This window comes from Podarcis erhardii (assembly GCF_964252035.2).
Source record: "Podarcis erhardii genome assembly, chromosome: 5".
In the NCBI taxonomy this organism is placed as follows: domain Eukaryota; kingdom Metazoa; phylum Chordata; class Lepidosauria; order Squamata; family Lacertidae; genus Podarcis; species Podarcis erhardii.
Window position 1 is genome coordinate 31,757,360 of NC_138509.1, and position 27,933 is coordinate 31,785,292.

At 42.7% G+C, this 27,933-nt stretch overlaps 1 protein-coding gene across 3 annotated transcripts in view; it reads left to right on the forward strand.

The window, feature by feature from the left end:
* LRRC20 (leucine rich repeat containing 20) overlaps positions 1–27,933 on the forward strand; it is an 84,310-nt gene that overhangs the window by 15,470 nt on the left and 40,907 nt on the right. For all 3 annotated transcript variants that reach the window (XM_081862002.1, XM_081862004.1, XM_081862003.1), the window contains exon 4: positions 23,136–23,303. In XM_081862002.1, the coding sequence (XP_081718128.1) occupies positions 23,136–23,303 (168 nt within the window). The remainder of the gene's footprint in view (positions 1–23,135; positions 23,304–27,933) is intronic.

The following is a 27,933-nucleotide window of genomic DNA, read 5'->3' on the forward strand; positions in this document are numbered from 1 at the left end:
GGCACCAGACAAACTTCACTGGGGAGAGCATTCCACAGACAGGGAGCGACTGCAGAGAAGGCCCGTTCTCATGTTGCCACCCTCCAGTCCTCTCGAAGAGGAGGAACACGAAGAAGGGCCTCAGAAGATTATCTCAGGGTCCGGGCAGGTTCATATGGAAAGAGACAGTCCTTGAGGTATTGTGGTCCTGAGCCGTTCTGCCCTCTTCTGAGTCCAAAAGGACCCGCTCGTCCACCATCGCACATCAGTTGGGCATGCCTAAAAATGGTCGACCTCACAGGCACACTGCTTTCTGCCTTAACCATATTTCACTTCAGTTTTGGAGCATGATTAGTATACACCCACAAACAACAACATTGAAATAATTCCATGCCTTTTGTCTAAGTGAAAGCAGAAGTTAGCTTTAGGGGCAGGAAGGTAGAGTTAAGTGTGCTTTATATTGATGTACATTACCAGTTCTTTATAGCATCACAGAACTGAGCTCAGGGAAGCAATGCCTTGGGAGGGACTCTGGCTCAGCGGTAGAGCACATCCTTTGCCTGCAAAAGATCCCTGGTTCGGTCACCAGCTTATCAAGTATGGCTGGGAGAAACCCTTCCCTGAATTCCCAGAAAGCTGTTGCCCATCAAGAGTAGACAATAGTGAATTAGATGGAGTGATGATTCTCAAGGCAACTTCATACATTTCTTACTTGGGGGGCGGGTAGGGAGAATATTGATTTCTCAAACTTCTGTCTGCTCCTGACTTGGAAAGGTAGAAAAGGTAAAGGATTAATAGGGAGCACACAGCGGAACTGATATCATATGCTGTAACGTGGATAAACGATCGCCTGGTAAAATTAATTTCCTCTCCAAAGTTGCGGTTCCTAGGAACAAAATGAATTTTGCGATCTGATCAAGTTGCTGACAGGCGTTGAAAGAGTTTGAAGGGTATACGGAACACTGAAGCATTAATAGAGAAATCTTATTCCCATTCAGCGGGCTGTAATCCAACGGCCGTGTATAAATAAAATAAGCATTAGTGAAAAATGACGCATCTAGATGGCGAAAGTAATGAAACTTGAAGTCCTTGATGTAATTTAATAGGGACATGAAAAAGCAAACAACCCACACATGTTGATAAATGGACCCTAACAGACACAGGGTGATTGAATAGCTGAGTTAATGATAGCTAGAGGCTTGAAATCAGTGGGGAGGTAATATATTTTAGCAGTTGTAGCAAAAGCTTTGTAAGGTTGGGTGAAAATTAGTTGTGGGAAATGCTAATGTCCCTCTACCTGGTGTAACCTAAGTGGTGATGTTCATCACTTGTTACCTAAATGGTACCCACACTGCAGTCTGTGGAGTTGTCTTAGAGATGTTGAAAGTAATGCTTGATGGACTTCCGGTCGAGCCATGGACCCGATGCAAGCGGGACTTTCTCGGGAGAGAGAAAGTCCGGGTTCTCGAGGGTAAGAGGGGGTGCTACAGGGCGCGGTAGCCCCCCAAAACCCCTCTGGAGGGAAACCAGAGGGTCAGGAGCCCAGCGGAGCCATTTGCAGATCGCCAGGTCGTCAGGTAACTCCGTAACAGGAGCGAAGAGAATGGCGGGCAGAGAAAGCAGGCACCGGGGAAGCCATTGTCTCACCCTCGAGAACGCAGCCCCAGGCTTGCAGGGCGAGCGATCGATTCTCAAAAACAAAGAATCTAAGCCAAATTTGGATTTTGGAAATATAATTGGAGTATAAAAAAGGAAGGCTTTGGGGAAAGAAGGTGAAAAAAGAGGTCAGCTTTCATCTGAAATTGGAGAACGACGCAAGAATAAGAGCAGAGCGTGGAGAGGAGGTTGGTAACGCAGCAAGCGGCTAGAACTTCTCCCTCCTAAAAAACTTGCTAAAAGTGATATAAACTGTTGCTAAAAGTAACAAAGAGTTGTATAAGAAGGGAATAACTAAAGGAGGGAGCAGAGGGTAACTATTTTATGACTTTAAAAGGCCCTTGATATAACGAAGGGTCTGAAGGAAGTAAAAAGAAAGGATACTTCTCAGTACTTTCACTTAAAAAAAAAAAACCCCTGCGCAACAAAGTAGAACTTTTGTGCCTCCATTTTAACGGAAAGATAGAGTTACCCAGCTATAAGTAAAACATGGAAAGTTAATATTAGGCAGCATAAATCACTGTCTCACTATTTTTTACCCCTGCTTTCAAACAAATTTAACGGTTTAAACACAACGGGAAAGGATTGTGTTTGAAAGAAGGCTTTACCTTCGCAACTGGTTCCTTTTGTTCTTTTTTTTCCCATGTGTTTCTGTGGAATGAAATGAGAAAGAGCTGCCTAACAGGCTGTATGAAGGATACGATTATTATTTGGAGCTATGTGAACCAGGATTTGAACTAACAAACTACTCCCTGTTATTTTTTACTCGTCATCTTTATTTTTAATTTAATAGGGGAACAGTCTGGATTATTTAAAAACTACTTCGCTCTCTTCTCCCCTTTATTTGTTTTGATTAGCTGAGCTTAAATTTGACATTCTTAATTACGGATCCCTCAGCTACTTTTGAGTTTATTTTTGGATAGATCCTTCCGGGCATCTTCCCTTATTCCCTCTCTTTGGATATATTGGGTACCTTTGGATCCCCTTATCCCCTTGGATCCCTTTATCAACACCTTCAGTAACTTTGGCCATCTAACTGGATTATTTTTATTGGATTACTTTTATTGGATTACAATATATAACTATTGGACTCTATTGGTTACAGCTAATATACAGATATTGGATTACAATAACTGGATTACAATAATTGGATTACAACAATTTGGGCAACATTATCATTGGGAGACTAATTTGTTCATAACAAATCGATATGGATTTAGCCTAAGTGGTGGCAAGAAGAAAGAAAGAAAAGCTTTGGTGTAGGATTGGCCTCTTTAAAGTTGAAATTTATAGGTTAATAGGTGTTCCTCCATACAAGTTGAAACTATATTGGGAAAATTTATTTAGAAAAAAATTGTTTATATAAATTAATTGATATATAAATTTAAGTGTATGAGAATTTAGGAGGAGGATCTCTTTATATATTGTTCCTATTTTATACATCATTTGAGGGAAAATATTTTATTGATTGCATATTTGGATTGAGCATTTCACTATTGTAGACTGTATATTAAGTATTTGGATTTTGATTATAATGTCTCATACACAAAAGAAAGGAGGTGATGGGGGAACACCGGCAGAGAGGAGAGGTTCAAAACAAGAGTCAGATCTTAAAGGAGAAATCATGAAAATGTTTGCAGAGGTTAATTCTAACATCAAGCAGAGCGAGAAGAATATAGAAGCGAAATTGGAACAAATGGATAAGCGAATGGGCCAAATGGACAAAAAAATTGATGTTACAGTTAATGAGCTAAAAGGGCAACTGAAGGACGTGAATAAGAGGACACAGAACTTGGAAGAGGGAATGAAAAAGACAAGAGTGGAAATGAGGGAGATGAGGAAGGAAGAAGAGAGAATATGGGCGGGGATGTCAGAAATCAACAAAACTCAAGAGGATATCTGGGATGCGATTTCCATGAATGAACTCAGGCAGAGAGAAGTGAATCTAAGATTGAGACTTGTCCCAGAGCTGCAAGGAGAAAATATTAAAGAGAAATTAATAAAAGAAATTGCACAATGGATGGAGATCGATATAGAAGAGGTGACAAAATCTGTGCAAAGTGCATTTCGATTGAAGACAAGATCAGCTAAGGCAAGAAAGTCTCCAGGCGACTGCCTGATTACTTTTAAGGATAGGGAGATGAGAAACCAGATTCTCAAAAAAAAAAAAAGAGAGAGAGAGAGAAGAGACTTAATATCGAAGGAAATTGTATAATTATTTTTAAAGACATCCCGATCAGGCTTCTTAAACGGAGAGACCCATACAAACCAACAGTACAGATCCTAAAAAAGAATAACATAGAATTCAGATGGGAATACCCGGAAGGGATTTCCTTTGTCTACAAAAGTAAAAGACATAGACTCACGAGCTTGGAAGAATTAGAGAAATTTTTGAGAAAATACAAAGAGCTACGAAGCGAGGACGAAGAACCAAGAGGAATGGAACCAGGAATGGAGGCTGCAGGAGGAGTGGATCCGGAGGAGTTAGAAAAAGAAAAAAGGAAGGAAGAAGAAAAAGAAGAAGAGGTAGATGAATTATAAAATTTATAACAAAGAACTCAAAATGGCTAAAACGGAGTTGAATTTATGGACTTGGAACATCAATGGGATTAACGATAAAAAAAATGAAATAAAATTGAACAACATTTAAAAAAGAAAAATTTGGATATTATCTGTCTACAAGAAACTCATGTGGCGAGAAGGCATAAAAAATTTTTAATTAATAAAAGACTGGGAAATGAATTTGTATCTTCAGATAAGAGTAAAAAGAGAGGTAAAAGCAGTAATGATACATTGGGCAAGAGATTTTGGTTATAATATACAGTATGATGATTGGATGAAATTATGGAATGAAAGGTTAAAATTCACAGCATGTACTGCATTGAAAGAAAATGTAATGAAAATGGTTTACAGATGGTATATAACGCCAGTTAAACTGGCTAAAATGTATAAAACATGCAATGTGTTGGAAATGTAAAGAAAAAGAAGGTACTTTCTATCATATGTGGTGGGAGTGTAAAAGGGTGAAAGACTTCTGGGAAAGGATATACAATGAATTGAAAAAGATGTTGAAATATACGTTTGTTAAAAAACCAGAGGCCTTTCTATTAGGAATGGTAGGAAACGAAATTAATAAGAGAGACTGTAAACTGTTTCAATATGCAGTGACTGCTGCAAGGATACTTCTGGCCCAAAGATGGAAACAAGAAATTCCAACAGTGGAAGAATGGAGAAGGAAATTGACTGAATATGCAGAATTGGACAAATTGACTGGGAAGATTCGATATCAGAAAGACCAAAAGTTTATCGAGGACTGGGGAAAATTTTCAGAATATCTGAAAAATATATGTGATGTACAGACAACGCTTGTTGGTTTTGAAGAGACTCTGTGAGATAGTAAGAAATACTGCAAAAAAGAGAGTAAGAGGAAAAGGAGTTTGTAAAGGCAATATTATGTCTAGAAATGCGTTAACAAAAAGAAACTTCACGAAAGATTGACAGAGAAACTGAGGGAAGTCAAAAAATTGAAGAATGAGTGCAAAATAATTTGTTGACTGTATACAATTTGTTTGGAAAATGAATAAAAATTATTTTTTAAAAATGAAAGTAATGCTTGATGATGCTATTCTACAAATATTGGGTGAGGTCTAGAGCGAGCTTAGCCCAAGGAGGTCTCTGCTCACACCAGAAGGCTTCTCCCCTTCCATTTGAGCCCCTCAAGTCTGCTTTGAGGGTTAGGGGGCCCTCTGGAGAAGATTTGGGGTGCATAGGCAGCGGGGCAAGGAGGAAAACCACAAACCCTGTTGTGCAAGTGAGTTCCCATTGTGCTAGCAGCCATTCGCCGTTGGATGTTGCCAGTTGAGGATTGCAGTAGTGTAATGGCTTAAGAGTATGATCTACGACACATGCAGGGAAAGATTTCAATGAAAAGCAACCTCATGAGGCTCTGTGAAAATAATATTAGAAATATTGTAAAAAAGGGAATAAGAGGGAAGAGCTTTTTAATAAAAGGCAATATTAGATTAAGAAATGCGGAAGAAGGATTAAAACGGAGGATTTGCAGAAGAGCTGAGGGAAGTCCAAAAAATGTATCTGTGAAAAATTGTGTTAATTTTTAAAAAAAGAAAAGAAAAGCAACCTCATGAAGATGCAGTGGTGAGTGCAGGGGCGTAGAGATGCTTGCTTCTTTCTTCATCCACTCATCTTTTCAGCTTCCAATCTGCTTCCCCCACCCACCTGCAGGATTCTAAATGCATTTTCCCCCAGCAAACATTCTCTTCTCCCTCTTCTGATGCAGCTAGGTGTAATGGCTGCTGGTGCAGACTGCTCAAGGAGACATGGGAGTTGGAACTCGCAGTTTAAAATGCATAAACCTGGCAGGATAGCGAGTAGGACTCTCAATTGTCCTGAGCTTGCCACCAGTTCTTGTAGAACTTCTGCCTAAAGCATTTTGGGCTTTTAAGCCTTTTCAGAAAGCAGCATGCTTTTAAACAAAATATTTTAGGAATTACAAACGCTCCGGCAGAGAGAATCATTTCAATAGCTTTGGAGTCCGAACAGAATGCATCATTTTGGACTTCCGGGATAGCGCGAACGGGTAATGGCGGACTCCCTCTGAGCTCCGGAGGGAGTCGGCTCCGCTAAGGACGGGTCTTGCCGTGCCGGCGACACGGGGACCCTTAGAAACCGCAGGCGCGGAAGCCTGCGGACATGGTGACTCGGTGGGCACCTTAAGCGCCCTCCCTGACCCGCGAAGAGCCTTTTTAAAGGCTACGGAGTGGACCGGAGAGTGGCGTGGTGCTGAGAGTCGATCGCTGCCTTGGCGGAGCGAAGCCGCGAGCCATGACCGGAGAGCGCTGTCTTTCTTCTTAAAATTTGGACTGAAAATGTAACCCGTGAGTAAAAGGAAATTTCGGCACTAAAAGTTTCTTATTTACGAATTCGAGTATGATCGGGGGGACGTGTTAAAAAGGAAGTCCGCACTCCCCCTCCCCACCAAAAGATTTAAAGCAAAGAGATAGCACCAGGTCGGAAAGACTTTGGTGCTTAAACGGAGAACTTTCACAAACTGAATTAAGAAGTAATTTGAGCAGGAGTGGAAGAAAGAGGAATTCCGGGGGTTTTGCTTTTTAAGTTGACCCCCCCCAGACCCGGGTAGCGCCCAGTGTGGGAGCCCGAGAAACAGAATAAGGAGTTTGACAGCTGTCAAAAAGAGCTGTCAAACGACTAGCCGAAACGTGGAACTGTGTTATAACTGCTTTTCTGGATTAAATGCTACATTGAAACTGAATTGATTGAACTGATTGGAAACAAAATAATCCTTAACAACAAAGTAACTGACTGTTGGGTGAGATTCATGATGGAGATCCCTCTGGAGGGAACTGATGACATTGCAATGGCTGCTGAAGGAAAATTACTGGCAGAGATACAAAAAATGTTTTGTCTGGTGGGAACCTTGCAAAAACAGAACACAATTATGACTGAACAGTTGATGACCTTCAGTCTTAAACTTAACGACTCTGTCAATGGAACCAAACAAGTGGAAAAAAAATTTGCAGCTGCAGAAGGAGAGATAACCCTATGGGGGGAAGGAGAAAAAGAAAGAGTTCAACAAGAATGCAAACAGAAACCTGCAACTTTTGGGAATCAAAGAAACAAGGAGGATGACTATGGGATTGCAGATCTGCAGGGCCAGAGGAAGAGAGAAGCCCCTGGAATAATCAGAATATTGAATCAACAAAGAATGAACAAGTTCAATGGGGACTTCTTTCTGGGGCTGGACTTTGGGAGATTTGTTGTCTTTGGTCAAAAACTGCCTTTGTTTGATTTGGAAGAAAGAAAATATGAGGAGCTGCTGACAGAACTTCATGGAGAAGGGAAGACCAACAAAGAGGACTATAAACAAAATCGGCGGAGAGAGGCTAACTGGGGCCTGAAGGCCTCGGATGTCAGAAATCCGGGCTAAAACTGTTGTTTATCTATTTGGGTAGGGGCAAAGCGGGGGCAGGGGGGAGGGGAATTTGGGGTGGTAAAAACCTGGGATTTGGAATTGAAATATTATGATTTTAGATTTAATATTAAAAAAAAAAAAAGATGAGTTTGTGGGAGAGAAATTAGGCCGACCTTGGAGAATAGATCCAATATGGGAAAGGGAACATGTAAAATTATGATAAGTTAAAAAGGGGGAAAAGATAAATTGGAAGGAAAGAATTGAATAATTTTTAAGAGATCTAATAAATAATTTGCTGAGCTATGTAGTGAAAATGGAAGGTGGGCAGGGGAGTGCGGGGAAGTCATTGAAAGAAGGAGATGAAAATTTGGTTGTGTTTTGTTTTGTTTTGTGTTTGTTTTACCTTTGTTTTGATTTTTTTTTTATGTAAGTTTGTTTTGTCTTTAAAATTGAAAATTGAATAAAAATTATTTAAAAAAAAAAAAAAACAGAATGCATCATTTTATTGGAAACTAGACTTCTTATGCTTGAGGGAGCCAGGCAGGGTTTCCAAACAACATGATACTTATTGGCACTGTGTTCTTTTTGCCTCTTTCTGTGGAGACTTACTATGCCTGTTGGCCGTGTACTGTAGGGAACCTGCTGAGAGAGACTGATAGGCAAATAACTACTACCCATTCATTCCATGGAAAGGGGTGTATTTTCAGGGGCTGGGAACGGCAGATAACTGTTCCAGTCTGTTTATGAAAGCATTGGTAATTCAATTAATGGAGAAGACTAATGAGTGTTAATCTGTAAACAGGCTAACTTAAACTGGCCTATCATTTTGTGTTTCCACAGTAGCTACCGTTATTTATGCACAGAGTGCTCTTTTGTGTATCAGTTTGGGAGAAGTGAAAGATGTTAGCAGCATGCTCTAGTTCATAGATGAGGCAGGAGGCGGAACAGGATAGTGTTAGGGGATGATTATTTGGAGGCCCTTTCCGTATCATCGGAATGGCCTAATCCCAGGGGTGGGTAAAAGGTAGAGCAGGATTTGCTGATGGGTCTCTGGCTGGTTTGCAGCAGCTCAGCAAGGAATTCTGACACCCAGTTAACAGCAGCAGCAGAACTACTTCCCCCACCTAGGCTGCTGAAATGCAGTGAGTGGGTGGGTGGACCTAACCAGGAATGGACTTCTGGGTACAAGGGCTATGAGCTCACTCCATTCAGTTCTAGTTCTGAAAACAAATTTCTGGGTTCAGAATGTGCTCAGAAACACCCTGTTATTAAATTCTAACTCTATCTCATTTGTATTTGGTTCTGCTTGGTGGTTCTTGGGTTTCCAGTAAAAAATCACAAGGTAGATCTGGGAAGCCTGAAGTCTGCCCATCCCTGGCATAAACTCTCAAAAGTTGACGGCTTCCAGGGGGGTGCATATGTTAATCTGTTGCAGCACAACCACCCAAGGGTCATGAGGCACATTGGGGCACTTGCCTTATTTCTGTGAATATAAGTTGTTTTAAACTGCTTTCAATATTGTGTTCTAATTGTTGTAACCCGCCCTGGGGCCTTGGGTTGAAGGGCAGGTGAATATCGTCATCAAAATCATCACAGTAAAGACTCGGCAGATTTAGAACAGGAACTTACTTCATCTGTTGCATAAAGTGCTCTTGGCACGGAAGATGGGAAGTTATAAATAGTGGGACCAAATCATTAGACTGCAAAAAGCACGGCCTGTAACCATTCTTTGTAAAGTTTAAGATAAGCAGAGTGACCCCTTGTGACAGCAGTTATTGGTGATAGCACAACCAGCTTACCTTTGACCCTGTAGTGTGGAACAGGAAACCATTGTCTGAATTGAAGCCCAAAAGAATACGCAAAATTTCTAGTGTGAGCCAGGTCTTTATCTCCCCACCCCTTGTGGGCCACATTTGACAGAGGCTGCACATTTGACAGCCCTGCACTGCTCTTTAAAGTGCCTGTTAACACAGGTAATAATAATAATAATAATAATAATAATAATAATAATAATAATAATAATAATAAATAATAATAATTTATTTGTACCCTGCCCATCTGGCTGTGTTTCCCCAGCCACTCTGGGCAGCTTCCAACAAAGATTAAAGATACATTAAAAAGTTTCCGTGAGCAAAGTGGGGCTGTTTGCAAAAGCACTTTCAAACAACCTTACAGTTCACTTTGAAGCAGCACCCCGCAGAACTGAAGTCTCCTCTCAACATCTGTGAACGGAGACTTCAGTCCTGTTCCCTATCTTTGAAACATTTTCTGACAGCTGCACTATTTCATCATACATGTATATATGATGCAGGAGATCTGTGATCAAATATCTGTTGCTCATAAAGCCCAGCCTCAAAGACCTGGTGAGGCTACTGAAGACTTCCCCCTCCCCTTACACCTCTCTCTCACACACACGATTTCTTTTGTGTAGGAACACCATGTTTGCCGGAGTTACCAACTCTTTGTGGCCCAGGCTGGAGAAACTATTGTGAGCAGCACACAAACAATGCAATCAAGCACACGCCGCAACCTACCTTATGGGCTATGACAGAAGTCTTCTTCCAATTCTAATCATAGCTGTCAACCTTCCCTTTTTTTGCGGGAAATTCCCTTATTCCAGCGCCGTTTCCCACTGTTTCCTGCTGCTATCCCGGATTGCTAGATATCCTGTAGACTGTCCCCGGGATAGGTGAGGCTGCTGATCCCTTATTTTCGAGGCTGCTGATCCCTTATTTTCAAATCTGAAAGTTGACAGCTATGATTCTAATTCGCAGGGGGGAGGAACCTATGAATGCCTAGGAAGGTCTCTGGGGGTGCATGTGCCCCCCTGCTTGCGCCCCCTGGTTCAGGTAATCAAAGAGTGTGCACACACTCGCTCATTCTACAAGGTATATACTGTATTTTTCACCCCATAGGGCGCACCGGCCCATAGGACGCACCTAGTTTTTTGGGGGGGAAATAAAGAAAAAAAGTTTATTTCCCCCCCCCCATGCGCGGGGCTGGGTCGGGGGAAGCCGGAGCTTCCCCAGCCCCCAGAACAGGCTGCTCTCCACAAGCCGTGGGAGGGCTCCCGGGGCTTGCGCAGAGCTACCTGAAGCCTGGGCGCGACTGCTCAGCGCGCCCAGGCTTTGGGATGCAGGCAGCTCTCCGCAAGCCATGGGAGCCCCCTCGCTCTCCAGGCTTCAGCGAAAGCCTGCATTCGCCCCATAGGACGCACACACATTTCCCTTTCATTTTTGGAGGGGGAAAAGTGTGTCCTATAGGGCGAAAAATACGGTATGTTGGTCTGCCCAATGCTCAGTAGCCAGTTTACTAATTTAGAGGAAGAGGAGGGAGTGGAGTTGTGTCATACATCTCATGTTTCTCCTGGCGAGCGCAGAAGTCTTGCCTTCATCCTATCGAAAGATGCTGTCTTCTGACCGGGCGCTCATACTCTTCCCTAAATCTCAGGAGATCGGTTGCTCAAGTCTACTCCTTCCAGACCTTTTGTTGTCCTGACCACAGACTGTCATCACGTGGTCAGAGAGGCCTTGGTCCTGTAACCCTGGCATGGAGAGATGTGCTGATCTTGGGCTGTTCTCCTTGGGCTGTTTGCAAACTGCCAGAGGCCTGGCTGAGAGGTGTTCCTTATAATGCCAAAGGGATTAGGCCTCAGCCAGTTTCGTTTTGCAAGGTTTGTAGCAAATGTTCCTGCATGGGATCTTCAGGCAGCTGTGAAATGCCAAGTTCTGTAAGGAAGTTGGTGTCACCTTGCCTGTTGCATCTTTCCTCACAGCTGAGTGGCAAACAGTCTAAGCTAAACCTTCACTTCTCACCATCACAATTTAGAACGGATTTGTATTATGCTGACGGCATTAAAAGACTTGAGGAGGCTGAAGGTACGCTGTTGTAGAAATGTAAAGGCAGCTTATAAAGAAAAGATCGAAAAACTTCTGAGTTGAGGAGCATGACCACAGGCTTCTCCTGTGTACTCTTGAGGCAGTCTTTATTTTGAGTCGGCTGTTAGCCCTTTGGGGAAAAGACAGGCAGGACTGGTAGCAGACTTTGTGCATTAGACCAGGAAAAGTACATGGGGAGAAAGGGCAAAATTAGCAGTCCCCCGCAACTGTTGTGAATTTAGGAAAAAGCTGCTGAGAGACCAAAGCGCACACACCTCCCATGTAATATTTAGCTTGGCCCTGAGGTTTGCTGTCCAAAGCAAAGTTTGTAAAGTACAAAAGCAAAGCGAAAAACAACCAGTTATATTCAGCTGTTAAGGCAAGGAGTCAATGAGGAAAGAGGTTGGGTGCCTACTTTCAACTTCTGTGATTAAGGGGAAGTCAGACAGTTTCCCTGCTGGGCCCCTGTAATTAACTGTAAGTACCTGAAACAAATTACCTGGAGGCCAATGCAAGATGTTAATACACAAGCACTACTTTAATATCAGATAGTTTCTTCCATAATTTAAAAGCTATCCAGGGTAGAACTCTGCATAAGCTGGGGATTTGAAACGAGGATCTGTAAAGCTAATGCTGTCTTCGGTTTTTTGCTCAGAATTTCTTCCACTTCTTTCGTTACCCTTTCCGTGCTTCTAAACCAAACAAGGTAGTGTTCCTTCCCAAATGAGGTTTCCCCAACAGACCCAGAGCTGGATTTAGTTTGTCAACTTTCAAGATTTACCTTTTGCTTTCAGAATCTTACAACCACCCGGACGGCTGATTCATTCAGCCATTCTCACGACCATTTTATTGGAAACCTGTATTTTTAAATTTTATTTTATTTTATAAGCAATACTCTTCTTTTTCTTTCTCTGTATAAAACCATGCTGTTAAGTACCATATTATTCACTCTATAAGACGCACTTTTTCCCCTCCAAAAATTAAGGGGAAATGTGTGTGCGTCTTGTGGAGCGAATGCAGGCTCCATGGCTTCAGCGATAGTAACACGATGCCTCTGAAGCGCAGTGGGAGCGCTCCCACCGTGCTCCGGAGGCTTCGGGTTGCTTTTGCTGAAGCCTGGAGAGCAAGAGGGATTGGTGCGCACCGATCCCTCTTGCTCTCCTGGCTTCGCTGGAGAGGCGCTGCGCAGCTTTCCCTCTCTGCGCAGCACCCCTTCAGCGAAGCGGGAGGAGAAATGGAAGGGGCTCTGTTTCTCCTGCCGCTTTGCTGAAGGGGCGCTGTGCAGAGAGGGAGAGATTTTTTTTTCTTGTTCTCCCCCTCTAAAACAAGGTGCGTCCTATGGTCGGGTGCGTCCTGTAGAGTGAAAAATACAGTAATGTACTCTATGTTCTTCCCTATGTTCATTCCCCATCCCCATGGCTTCAGACTTTCTGGAGTTTTCTGATTCTGTCTACAATCTACCCTACGCATTACCTACGCTACCCAAACTACCCTACCCTACCCTACATTTCAGGTGTGACGCAGCCATTTTTGCTTAATGGTTTTCTGGTGGTGAGATAGCAGTGGTGGCACACAGTCTGTGGTCTTCCCATGCCTAGTAAAGCTCCCAATTCCTCCTCCTGCTTGAAAAGGTTGCTTGTGTTCCCACTCCGAGTTTGTCATTTGACTTTAGCTAAGTTTACTTCACAGTGAAATTAAATGTTGCTTCTGTATTACCTTTTCAACAAATGTGAGCCGTGTGGGAAGCCGCTCCAAGGTACATCAGATATTGGAGAAGAGGGAAAAAACTAGACTCGATTTGCGATGGTGATAAATCCCGTATATATGTGGATTCTATTTGTTGTGGAGAAACATCAACCTTAATAACCGTTTCCAAACAATTTCAGTGTAATGGGATCCGATGACATGATGTGTGAGATGGATGTTCCTAGTCGCTGTTTTTGCGAGACACTTGTTGCGTGTTGTTGCTTGCTGTGCTACTTGCTCTGCTTGAGAGAGCACATCATTTATATGGACACCATTCACTCCTGCTTAAGTTAATTACCAAGACCATGCTGGACAAAGAATGGATGTGTCAATCCATGGCTGCTTTGTTATTTATGCCTGGGTGCTTTCCCATCAGTGGGTTTTAACGCACATTAATGCAGGATTGGGTTGGACGATAACATATTAAAAGAAGTGAAAATGTGTTTTATGAAAGAAAGGGGAGTTTAAGGTAGAGATCCATCTTGTCGCTAGGGTAGATTGTATCTTGAAAACTATGGGAGTCTGATGACAATCAGTACAGCTCCTTGGAGTTTCGCACAGTTAAACAGATGTCTTGGGGCTGCTTCAGACACTTTTCCTACACAGGAATGCATGGAGGTGATTGGTGTATGCTATCATTTGTGAAACTATTCTGTCTTGTGCTCTGCAGCTTTTAAATTGGTGCATGCAGCAAAGTGGACTTTGCACAACTGTTAGATAGCCCACAGCACAGTCCCCACCCCAATGCCCTGTATGCTGGCTCTGTGTGAAGCATCCTTAAAAGCAATGCCTTTGAGTGCAGTCCACAAGAGGGCAATATTGGTGTCTCCAGTACAAGCGATGAAAGAAACAGAAGCAGCTGTGAAGCCCGAAGGATTTTGGTGGCACTCCTTGAGAGATTTATCAAATCATTTGTCAAATCATCACCTCTGAATACCACTTGTTGGGAATTGTAGGTGGCGAGAGCTGTAGTGCTGAAGTTCTGGTTGTGAGCACCCCATAGCCACTGGGTTGGCCGCTGTGGGAAAAGGATGCTGGACTAAATGGGCCTTTGGCCTGATCCAGCAAGATCTTCTTCTGTTCTCATCTGCTCTGGGATGTTTTTCCTCTGAAGAAGAGAAGGTTCGAAGCATGCCACATAAAATGCAGACAGTAACTGCATTTCCCAGTTCTAAAAATCAACGAACGGTGAGGTCAACCTGCGTCTCGATTATGCCACTTCCAATTAAAGATGGGGAGTTCACATGAAGATAAATTCTCCAATAAAAAAAAAAAAAGAACATCCTTACAAAATGGAAATATAACATGTTGAGGAGAAGGGTAGCTTAGAACCCATCTCCTTTATATCTTATTATTTACGTGCACATTGTTGGTGGGGTAGCGGTGGAAGAAGGGGCTACTCCATCATGTGAGTGAGTCCCCTTTTAGTAGTCTGAAGTTTAACAGTCTACTAGGCACAAGGTTATCTCCCTAGCCGCTTCGAGGGCACTAGAGCTATCAACGGCCTTCTTGAGGTTGCTTTTTTTGTTTTTGTTTGGTGTATTCCATCTGATAACATTTTCCAGTAGAATATTTTCAATCCATCAACGTTAACAATGCATACAGTCCTCTGAGTTCGTACAGGATTCGTTTTGCTCTGGATTCTCCCACCACAAGCACATGCAAGGGAATTATTTGGCTTGTGCTGTGAGGTAATGGAGAGAGATCTAGAATTTTGCTCCCAGTGGCAGCTCAGCTGAAGTGGGTACCACTTAATTTTCTGTTGAATTGCTGTGTAGGAGTAGTTCTATTTCTGCAAGCCACTTGGAGCACTTGGCTTGGGCAGAAGAGGCAGGAGATGAATGGTGATATATTTATAAAGAAATACATTTAAAACCACAGACACGTGCTGGAACATGATGTGTTCATAATCTCTCTGCTGATTAAGGACAATGGATTTTTTTTAAAAAAATCTATTATTTATACAGAAAGAAAAACCAGAACCTAGATATGTTGTGTGCTGGGCTTTTATTTTAACATGTCTGTCTCTCTGATTGAACTCTAGATCAGCCTTCCTCAACCTGGTTCCCTCCAGATGTCTTGCATTGCAACTTGCATCATCCCTGACCATTGGCCATGCTGGCTGGCACTCTTGGGAGATGTGGTCCAAAATGTGTGGAGGACACCAGGTTGGGGAAGGGTGCTGTAGATGTTCCTTAGAAATCAGATTGCCCTGGGAGGAGGAGCTTCATTTGATTCTAGAACCACTTTGTAACATCAAATTCTATACAAAAAAAATCCTTCCAGTAGCCCCTTAAAGACCAACTAAGTTAGTTCTAGGTATGAGCTTTCGTGTGCATGCACACGAAAGCTCATACCTAGAACTAACTTAGTTGGTCTTTAAGGGGCTACTGGAAGAAATTTTTTGTTTTGACTATGGCAGACCAACACGGCTACCTATCTGTAATCAAATTCTATATCCAGGATCATGCTGATGTAATTCTACTGCAAGCATTCATCATCATGAGAGACAAGATAGTGTTATAATCTCTGGTGTAGTTAAATTTTCATGCTCTGTGCCAGAACATGAAAGGTACCCACATAGATTATGGAACACAGTTTCAGTAAATAGCATTCTTCTTCATTCAGATGAACAAAGACTTAATCTTTGATCCACTTCCTTGTCACAGTAAAATTGTTCCAGCACGGGGAGATAAATTCATTAGCAAATTGGTGGATTTGCTGGTGATATCTCGTTTAGCCTTTATCTTTGGCAACAAATATATTGGCCTTGACATCAAAGGCATCCAGTCTGTGCAAAACTTTCTTACATAAAAGAAAATTGCAAAGGAATGTGGAAGCTGATCCTCTGTCAAACGGTGCAGAACTTCTTTAATTTCTTACCTTTTCAAAGCCCAAGAGTGTTCTTCTGCTTGTGAATTTTGATCATCTCAGAGACTCTAGGCTTTTTACTGTCTGCTTTTTGTTCTAGCCCAATACCTTGAAAGTGGAATTGAATGTAAGAGTGTGTAGCGAATTGGCAAACAGCAAAAAGGCCAGCCTGTACAAACTACTGAGCTTCTCCAAACTTGGGGCTTTGCATCCTCAATTCCCAATACAGTCAGTGTTGTCTTCAATGGCATTTATCACCATATGGCAATTGGTTCCCTGGAGGTGATAGAAACACAGCATGCTTCTGTTCAAATATCATACTGACAGTCAAATATTATGTTAGTTAGGGCATTTTTTTAAAGATACACAGAACTGTTCCTCAGTATGCATGCTCTCCTGATTAGCTAGTATTTAATCCACTAGGGAAACTAAGAAATCAAGTTGTCGTCATCATCATCATCTTTGTACCCCATCCATCTGGGCTGCTTCTAACAAATATAAAAGCCTAATAAAACATCAAACATTAAAAATTTACCTATGCAGGGCTACCTTCAGATGTCTTCTAGTAGTTGCATAGTTATTCTTTCCACAGGGTGGGTGCCACTACTGGGAAGGCCCTCTGCCTGGATCCCTGTAAAAGGCTGGTTCGGGGGCAGTGCCCCACTTCCCTGAATAGAGCAGCCTCCATTCTTTGAAGGAAGCCATGGCTGTTTAATGTGGTATGATCCTGCTCTAACTGTACAGTGCAGATAGGCCTAAGTGGTTTATGGCTTCACATATTGGATAGTGCACCACTTTGGGGTCATTTAGATATGAAGTATACGGATTTTGAAGCACTCACATTTTGCTTGCAGGCTTGACCCTTGGTCTCATCCAGTTTCCCTTTTCCCTTGCACACTGTTGACAATAACAGTGCAGCCATCTCTCAAAAGTCCTAAAATTTTGGTGCAGACAAAAGGAAATATATTGGCAAATTGTAATGCTATAGGTGCTTTCAATGCTGAAACTTATTTCACAAGTTCATAGTTTTAAAACCAATGTAGTGTGTGCACACTCAGAGGATGACCTCCAAACCATCCTAAATATCTTCACAGAAGCTTATGAAAAGCTTGGCCTATCGCTAAACACCCAAAAAACCAAAGTGCTGCACCAGCAAGTACGAAACAACCCCTCTGCAGCGCCACAAATCCAACTGAACTGTGTAACGCTGGAAAATGTCAACCACTTTTCCTATCTGGGCAGTTATCTTTCCACAAGGGCCGACATTGATGCCGAAATCCAGCATTGCCTGAGCTCTGCAAGTGCAGCTTTCTCCTGATAGAAGTGCAGAGTGTTTGAGGACCGGGACATCCACAGGCAAACCAAAATGCTTGTTTACAAAGCTACTGTACTACCAACCTTACTGTATGCTTGTGAAACATGGACCACTTATAAACACCATCAACTCCTCGAAAGATTCCATCAACAGTGTCTCCAAAAAAATTTACACATCACTTGGGAAGACAGGCAAACTAATGCCAGTGTACTGGAAGAAGCAAAGATCACCAGTGTCAAAGCAATGATTCTTCAACATCAACTTCACTAGACTGCTCATGTTGTTTGAATGCCTGATGATCGTCTTCCAAAGCAACTACTCTATTCTGAACTTAAAAATGGAAAGTGTAATGCTGGTGGTCAATAAAAGAGGTTTAAAGACTCTCTCAAGGCAAATCTTTAAAAATGTAGTATAAACACTGACAACTGGAAAACACTGGCCTGTGAGCGCTCCAATTGGAAAACAGTCTTTACCAAAGGTTACAGATAGGTAGCCGTGTTGGTCTGCCATAGTCAAAACAAAACAAAAATCCTTCCAGTAGCACCTTAAAGACCAACTAAGTTCGTCTTTAAGTAGCACCTTAAAGACCAGTAGCACCTTAAAGACCAACTGTGTATCTGAAGAAGTGTGCATGCACACGAAGGCTCACACCAAGAACTAACTTAGTTGATCTTTAAGGTGCTACTGGAAGGATTTTTTTTTTGTTTTTACCAAAGGTGTCATAGGCTTTGAAGACACTTGAACTCAGGACAAAAGGGAGAAATGTGCTAAGAGGAAGGCATGTTTGGCAAACCCTCACTGTGATCAACTTCCACTGGGAGACCTATGTCCCCACTGTGGAAGGACGTGTGGATCCTGAATTGGCCTCCACAGTCACCTACGGACTCACTGTTAACACCGTGTTTGTGGAAGACAATCTTACTTGGCTACGAATGATCGCCAAAGATGAAAACAGTCCTCCCTTACAAGATTTCACTCCTCACATTGATGATGATGATGATGATGATGATGATGATGATGATGATAATAATAATAATGCTTCATTTAAGAAATGCATCATTTTTAGAAAAACATTAAGTTATAAAGCATGGAATTAGAACTACTTCCTTGGAGAGAGACTGTTCCTTCAGTCTTCTTGCCGAATAGCAGGTGGTGCAATTCATTATGGAAATGCACCCCAAAAGGCAATAATTATTTTTCATATTATCTCCGACAAGATCCCTGGCAGACAGGTTAACAGGTGGGGAGTGAAATAATTCAGAACCAAGCAAGGTAGGCTCAAATATGGGACATGTGTAAAATATGTATGAAATGAATTTTTTTTTGTTTGTTTGCAGGTGAAAAACCACTGACATTTCCCCTGTAATTTGAATAATGTGTACTGTATGCACTTTTGCTTTCCCCACTCCTGTTCATGCATTTTTAACTCCCACTGCACAAAGGAAAACTTTTGCTGTCTGGCCCTGCCAGCTGAACCTAAGAGTTCTGCTAACTATTCGCACACAGTCATAGCAGCATCTTGGTGTAGGATGGGCCAAGGGGATGCCAGGGGCAAGATAAGTGCCATAGCCAGAAATAATAAACTACAATGAACTTTTTGTGTCCAGCCCAACTGGTAACACTTTCTGTCGTGCAAACAAAATTGATCTGGTTCAGGGGTCAGCAAACTTTTTCAGCAGGGGTCCACTGTCCCTCAGACCTTGTGGGGGGCCGGACTATATTTTGGGGGAGGGGAAAATGAACGAATTCCTATGTCCCACAAATAACCCAGAGATGCACTTTAAATAAATAAAAGCACACATTCTACTCATGTAAAAACACACCGATTCCCGGACCGTCTGCGGGCCAGAATTAGAAGGTGATTGGGCCGGATCCAGCCCCTGGGCTTTAGTTTGCCTACCCATGATCTGGTTGCTCTTCTAAAAAGCATCATTCACCTTGATGTATGATTTGTGGGGGTTTTGTTTTTCCATTTCTTATACTAATTCATTGTACAGTATTAGCAATCTTACTCTGTGATGTGACGAAACCTTTCCAAGCGCCCACCAGACTGCAAAGGCTTATTGCCTGACTGCCTATCCTTGTCATTTATTGAGTGTCATGCACATTACAGCAGCTGGAGAGCTCTCAAAAGCAGACACCTCTCCTTGTGCTGCCAGCAAGGCGTCCATCTGCACCACAGGCAACATTGAGGGGGTAGTGTTTTCCTTGCTGGAGAGACAAGCAAATTGCTGCTCCTGCTCCTTCATTTTTGTTTGGCAGCTTCTTTCCACTTGCTGCTCACATAAGAAGATGGCAGAGAATAGGCTGGGAAATGAATTGTAATTAGGTGTTCACAGCATCTCCAAAAGGCTATTGTGGAACTGGAAAAGCCCAATCAAAATGATCAAAAGCTGCAGCAGCTCTGTAATGAAGAAAGGTTACAACATTTGGGGCTTTAAAAAAGCTAATTTGGGGGGGAGGTTAAATTTCCATGGTGTGAAAAAGTAGAAAGTGTTTTTCTCCCTAATCCTAGAACCCGGGGTCATCCAATGAACTGGAGTAGTTAGCAATCCAGGATAGACAGAATTGTTTCACACAGCATGTAGCTGAACAGTGGAATTGGCTGCCCTAAATTGTGGTCACGGCAGCCAACTTAGCGTGAAAGGGAATTAGAGAGATTCCTAGAGACTAAGACTGTCCCCGTGGCTACAGAACCCAGGCACAGGCAAACTTCGCCCTCCAGATGTTTTGGGACTACAACTCCCATCATCCCTGACCACTGGTCCTGTTAGCTAGGGATCATGGGAATTGTAGTCCCAAAAACATCTGGAGGGCCGAGTTTGCCTACGCCTGACATAACCTCTAGGGCAGAGTTTCTCAGACTTGGGTCCCCAGCTGTTGTTGGACTACAACTCCCATCATCCCTGACCACTGGTCCTGCTAGTTGTAGTCCAGCAACAGCTGGAGACCCAAGTTTGCAACCAACTGCTCTAGGTTTGAGAGGCAATACTCTATTGGATACCATTTGCTGGAGGACATCTGCAGAAGCTTGTTGTCCTCGTGTCCGCCTTTTGGGCTTCTCCTTAGGCACCTGATTGGGGATGGTAGACTAGATAGGCCTTTGCTCTGATTCAGCAGAGCTGGTATGCTGTTGTTTGACTTTAAAGAAGTTGTGATCAAAGTTGGCAAATTGAAGGATGTCTTAGATAGGAGAAATAGCACCTGTCTTCGGGACAGGAGGTTGGCCCTGTTAAGAATTCCATTCTTCAGACAAGGAGCTTGGCAGAGGCTGATAGGGCTTTATTGAACTTCAGCCATCTCTGGAGCAAGTTACTTACAAGGAGTTGTGATAATACAGTGCCTGCCCAATTTGTTGGGTTCAGTTTGTGCATTTTACAGTGGTGCCTCGGGTTACAGACCCTTCAGGTTACAGACGCTTCAGGTTACAGACTCTTCTAACCCAGAAATAGTACCTCGGGTTAAGAACTTTGCTTCAGGATGAGAACAGAAATCATGCTGCGGTGGCACAGCAGCAGTGGGAGGCCCCATTAGCTAGAGTAGTACTTCAGGTTAAGAACAGTTTCAGGTTAAGAACGAATTAAGTACTTAACCCAAGGTACCACTGTATTTGTTTTTAGTTCTGCTACGTAAACTGCTTTAATGCTAAGAAAAGCATGATGAAAATACCTTTTAAATATATGGCACAACATCACACAGCAAGGAACACTTGCTTTGTTTCTGCTTTTGAGTGTAAAGTTTGCCTCTTGCCCTAAAATGGGACAATGTGGATTTCTTCATATTATTAAAATGTTAAGAACAGCTGAAGTTGGTTCTCCATGATATGTTACTTCACAATCTACCGCTTTCTAACTGTAGGATAGAAAGGGCCCCCTTCTCTGCTTTCGTCCTTTTTAGGACGAAAGCCCCCTTCTCTGCTTTCGTCCTTTCGTTTCTTTTTAGTTAATTGTTCACAGAAAAAAAAATTCAGCAGGCCCACACTGTGGGCAGGCATGGTACTGCCTGGTGAACTGTCTTCAAAGCCATGCTTAATAATGAATGCTTTTTGCATTGTATCAAAAGCACCGTATCTCTTCAAATTGGCCTGTAGAGATTTCTGTAGATTTCTCATTAGAGAGAATATTGAATGAAGGCTCAAGTTATCTATCTAAAAAGTCAAGGTTTTGCCAAGAAATTAGGAGTCTTGGAAATAGACCCAAATCCTGAAACTTTCCAACTACATATTGGACCCAAGTGAACCTTAGATTAATTAAAACCCAAATTTTAGCATGTCTCTTTCTTCTATGCCCCCCCCAATAACCTAAAGTGAAGGGGGGAAATGGAGTTCCATATGGAGAAATAAATACTGATCTCTTACAACATAAACCAGACATACACTGAGATCTCTTGCTCTGGAGATCTGTTCTGAGAAGAGTGGTTATTAGCATGCTTTGTAGTCTCATCCCATTGTTTATGCAGTGCTTTGTTCAGGTGTTAAACTAGTCTGCCAGTCTGCCTTTTGAAGACCTCATGAAGACTCATTTTGTGCAAAATAAAGCTGCCAGATTTTGACTGGACCAGCTTTCGACAACTGAGGTGTGTGTGTTTTAGGACCCACCATATTCATCTGAATAAAATCAGTTTAAATAAATTACAAGCCTGTTATATATATATTGTTGTAACCTGTCCTGGGAACTTATGGTGAAAGGCAGGCAAGAAATCCGATTAGTGATGATGATGATGATGATGACGAGGAAATAGTTTCACTGGATACCTGTTTGCTTATGAGCTCATTTCGAAATTCTGGCACTTACTTGTTTTAAAGCCTTGAATGGATTGGGAATCTCATGAACTGCCTTTTTGCATGCCATTCTGCTTCAGCTCTAAGATAATTCCTGAGGCCCCCCCGTAGCCCCATCCATGGTGAGGCTCAGTCACCTAGATACAGAGGGGTTGTTTGTTTGTTTGTTTGTTTGTTTGTTTGTTTGTTTGCAGCATTGTGGAATACTCTCTGTGAGAAGACTCTCCCTATACCATCTTGTTGACTTTTTAGGTACCAGGGTAAAACTTTTTCTTTGTCCTCTCAGTCATTTTAAGTATCAGTGTCTTGTCTTTCTTTTTCTGCTTGCTATTAATGTTCTGCATTTCAATCCCCTAACTATAGTTTTAGTTTTTATAAACCATCCCGTAACTTATTCCAATGAATGGAAGTCTATTAAAAATATCTTAAATCAGAGACAGAGAACCTGTTTCCCTCAGGATGTTGTTGGCCAGCAACTCTCAGCATCCTTCACTGTTGGCCATGCTCGCAAGTGCTAATGGGAGTTGGAGTCCAAAAACATCTGGGAGGCCACAGCTGTTCCATCTGTGTCAGTCTGCAAAAAGAGGCACCTAGAATTCTGCAGAACAGCTGCATCCTCCCCACCCCCACCCCACCACAAAAGAAACCCAGCTTCAACCTTTACTTGAGAGTTTTAGATAGACAGAAACGTCTTCTCCACTTGCACATTCTCACAAATGTGTGAGAAATAAGCTTTCCACGTGTGAGTTAGATCACAGAAGCTGGCTTCTGTTGTCATGCCTGTTTTGTTAGCAAGAGCCCAGCAAGCATTGACAACTTCTCTCCATCAATCTCTGTTTTGTTTTTTATTACTTGTCTTTAACAGCAGGGCCACTCACTGCCTGAAATAAAGGACGGTTTGTCCAAATGTCTTTCTGAATTGGCCGGGTTTTCATGGTTTCTCACCCTGTCCAATTGCAGAACTTAATCTGGAAGGGAATTGTATCCACCGCCTGCCAGAAGAGGTCCGAACCCTGCTGCACCTGAGAGTCATCAACCTGTCTAGGAACAAATTTAGTCACTTTCCAGAACAGCTGACCTCTTTGCCAGCTCTTGAAACAATCAACCTAGAAGAGAATGAGATTGCAGGTAAGAGACTGCACTGTATCTGTGCATCCAAGGACTTCTCTGTTGCAACTGTGGAGTAGTGAAGATCTTGCATTAAAACTTACTCGGATGTTCAGTGCAACTTTGTATTTAAGCACTAGCCTGGTAGCCAGCCGTGAAGAGGAATTGCCTGCAAGCAATAGTATTACTGTTGCTGTTATTGGGCTCCATATCTTCCAAACTCTGCCATGAGCAACTTTTCATAATTAAGCAATTGTGTGAGTTTCATAGGATGTCTCATCACTTAAGAGAATGCTTTGCATTGAACTTCGCCTGCAATTGAAGGGTCTGTCCTTGCTAAGGAAACGGCACTTTTGCTCAGCAATTATATTCTCATCACTGTTTTTTTTTCTAACCTGAAAGCATTAGGGCTACACTTTCAAAAAAGAAGTTATGCTATTTGCATTCATTAATACTGTATAAGTATTTCTCCTTTTACTTTTCTGCACTGTTTCAACTTTCCCCCCTTTTTTTGAAAATGATTCATAATCATTTTTTAAAATGAAAATTCCTTTGAAGAGCAAACTGAGTCTAGGAAATTGGACCCCCTCAGGTCACATGCTTCCCTTTGGAACTGAATAATGAGCAGAAGATGCTGCTCGTTTTTATTTTTCTGGAAGCGAGTCATCTTTTAGAAGACTTTTTTCCCCTTTGTCAGCCAGGTGTAAAAACTGTTCATTGCACCTGTACGTTTTCTACTGTAGAACTAATAGGAGCTTCAGGCTAGGTATAATGGGTGCATTTATGTAAGAGAAACGAACAGCTGCTCAGTTAAATTTGGAGGCCCTTGTGACTGCTCTTAGATGATGATGATGATGATGATAATAATAATAATAATAATAATAATAATAATAATAATAATAATAATAATTTATTTATACCCCGCCCATCTGGCTAGGCTTCCCCAGCCACTCTGGGCGGCTTCCAAAAAAATATTAAAATACTGTAATACATCAAACGTTAAAAGCTTCCCTAAACAGGGCTGCCTTCAGATGTCTTCTAAAAGTCTGGTAGTTGTTTTTCTCTTTGACATCTGGTGGGAGGGCGTTGCACATGCAGGGCGGCATTACCGAGAAGGCCCTCATTCTGGTTCCCTGTAACTTGGCTTCTCGCAGTGAGGGAACTGCCAGAAGGCCCTCGGTGCTGGACCTCAGTGTCTGGGTAGAACGATGGGGGTGGAGACGCTCCTTCAGATAAAACTTAAAGAAATCTCCTACAGGTTGTTTGGTTAGATCCTGAGAAGATTTAGTGGAATACTAGAACTGGCAAGTCTAAATTGAGGCTATAATAATAAACTTAGATGATGTGATTGTTGCTTGCTGCCATACCAACTTTTCATGCTTTTTGCACATAATCATTGGATAGGCGGGGGGGGGGGAGGTTTTAGCTGTGTTCATCATATTAATTACTTATAAGCTTATGTCTAAGTATAAGGCTCTTATAAACTTGGGCTGCAGATCAGAGCACTCCCAGGAGCTTCTGTTGCAAGCCATCATTCAACTGTGCCCTGCAGGGATGTTTATCCTCAGAACCAAATTCAAGGATCTTGGATTTGGGTCCGGGGTGGGGAGCCTGTCCTGTGCATCCTTTAAAAAAAATTCTGTCCATTCCAGGTAAAGCTTGCAACAGCGACCTGACTACAAAGACAAGCAGTGCAATACAAACACTTAGAAATATACACAGACTGCCCCCCCCCAATTTCCTCCAAGGTCAAAGGAGCAGAAAAGATGAGGAGCCAGGCAGGAGCATACAGCTGCAGCACCCATCTTTGCTGCATGTTGAGGCTACATGGTAGGAGGAGGAAATGCACAGAAACCTCTGCTGACTGAGAGGCAGGAAGGGGTTAACGCTCCAAGCTGTTATATATGCTCCCCATCAGAGCTTCTTCATTACTGAAGCACCCACTCTTATTCTAGCTTCAAGCTCCAGGGCAAGGGAAACATTAGACATTTGCCAAGTGGGGTGTTTCCCCACCCCCCCCTCTCCCCCAAGTACTTGCAAACATCCTTGAGCATTTGTGAGTACTGGAAATAAATGTTTGCATGGTTCTTGAACCAAAGTCAGAGATGTCATTTGCATTCCTAGCTGTGATCTAGGATAGCTCACTGTGCCGTGCTATCACTACAGAGATAGACTTCGATTGATATACAAAGCCCCTGGATATTGGAATAGCTGCTTAGATAAACTGGAGATTTCAGATGAATAACTTTATTGCACGTTAATTTTGTGTCAGTGGTGATCTACTCCTTTGGATGTGGGCGGGCAGTGAAGCTTGACTTCCCCGTTCTCAGTTTGCCAAATGTTTTTATTTTATTTTGGAAGTATAAATTAATGAACTAATTAAATCTGAGTTGTTGTTGTTTTTTAAAAAAAGGGAGAATGGGGGAAATCATCTTTATTGAGCTTGACTGGCTGCTTGCTGTACACTTAGTTTTTTCTGTGTTTTTTCACTCTTTTTTTTTTTTAGTTTCTAAACACGGACACATCTTTAATATCACAAAACGAAATCAGCTGGCATCTCAAAATGCCAGAGAGAAGTGACAGGCAATTAATTCATAGATTAAAGGGAACAGGGACTTGTCAGTGTGAATTTGAAAATAAATTGGTCTCAGATGTAGCATAGGGAGCCTCATGGATGATCAATACCAAAATGTTTTATCTCCTGTTTTACTGATAACAGAAAAATATATATTGGCAAAGCTGTCTGTCAGGCCTGTATTGATAAAAATGGTCAGGAGGCAGTAAGAAACAATAAAATTGTGTGTGTCTGTACACGCACAATAAAGCATCATTTTCAAGTCGTTTTTTGGTTGTGCAACATGGCAATTTTAAACATGAGGTATGAATTTTGGTATGCCCTAGTTCAAATCTCAGTTCATGCATGAATTCACTGGGCAGCCTTTAGGCAAACCACTATTTTCTCGACTTCCCACATGGCATGTTTGGCCTAACTTGAGCTTGCCTTACAGGCATCTGGTGACTTTTAAAGTCAGTGGGTATGTGGATCATGTCCTTATACACCAGGAATGGAGAACTGGACCCAAGTCCCACAGTGACCTGCCCTTCAGCTGGCAACCTGTATGATGCCAGGTGTGGGACCAGTGGGTGTGGCTTGGCCAAACCCCACTTAGGCACCCAGGTTAGAGGTTCCCAACCCCATAATATAATGTAGTCACTAGTTGGCCCTTGTAGCTGCATGAAGTTGGGTGGTGGGGTCCTGTTCCTGTTCCCTTCCTGCTGGAGAAAGTCAGTACAGTTATTGTCTAGCTTCCTGACTGGCATGTCCTCTAAGCTCCCAGAGCAGCCACTGCCTAGTCCTCGGGAAGGTTAGGAAGGCTGCAGGGCAAGACTCAGTGATTTGTGCCATTGAAGAGCTGGGCTGTCCTGTCCTGTCCAATACCACTCCACAGCGAGACTTGGGTGTGTCAGCAAGGTAAGCTTCCTTCTCTGGGGAGGGGAAGAAGTGCAGGCTTGCTCTTTGCATGCGGGATAAACTCGCAGCCCCTTCTGCCAGGGCGGCTGCTGCTTGGTCACTCCTGGCAAAGTCCATCTCTCTGCCTGGCTGCTACAGCTGCCATGAAATAAACTCAGTGGCTTCTGTGCCCAGGCTAGGTAGCTGGCTGGAGTTCGCAAATTAGGAAGTGACAAACTCCACACTTTCTCCACTCCAAAGAAGAAGAGGAAGGAACATTTGGGACACACAGCAGAGGAGGAAGAGGTGGCAGTGCGCTGCGGCAGGCGCATGGGGGCAGGCAGCAGGTGCGCAGTAGTAGTGGAGGAGGAGGAGGCGGCTGACAAGGAGGCGGCAAGTGGCGCACTTCTTGGAGGCCCGATCTGCTGCCTCTCCCAGCTTTCCGGAACCTGCCGTCCTGAGGCCACTGCCTCGCCTTGCCTCATGGTTGAGCCAAGGGTTTCCATTCTGTGGTCCATGACTCTATATTTTCCTTTTGGCCTCTTTTTATTGGTCCATCTCTGCAGGTGATCCTGACATGGGAAGCTGGTTTGACCTGTATATGAACAGGCCAAAGGCAGCCTCTGGCAGCCCACCATTAATATTCCAAGCATTGATTCAATTCTAATACTTAATAAAATCCAGGAATTGTGGGTGTCTTGCACCCACAAACCCTGGCTCCCATGATCTCCTAACAACAGTGATAAAAAGCCCCGGTTGCTTTCCCGAAGAACAAGGACAGCCACGTCTCATTGTGATGAGAATATTTTTGACTACATTATCTGGCAGTGACTAATTGATGACCTTTTCCCTCCCACCACTTCAGCTTAATAATTAAACAGCAGATAACCTGCTGGGCTGACAGTGGCCTTAAAAATATTTATTAAAAAGTTTTTTATTTTTAAAGAGACGTTTTTAAGCTTCCTGCCAATCTAGCAGGCTATCTGCTGTTTAATCATTGATATGTCTTATTAATCTAAGCTTCCGAGAACCCAATTTAAATTTAGTTCAGTCCTGGGGAGGGAGGTCTGGGATCAATATTTGGAACCTCTAAGGTTGAAACTTTGCCCAGTTCCGCAGGAACTACTTGTTGTAGGATTTTTACATAGGAATGCAAACAAGGACCCTCTGGAGCTCTGGAAATGCTCAAGATAGCAATAC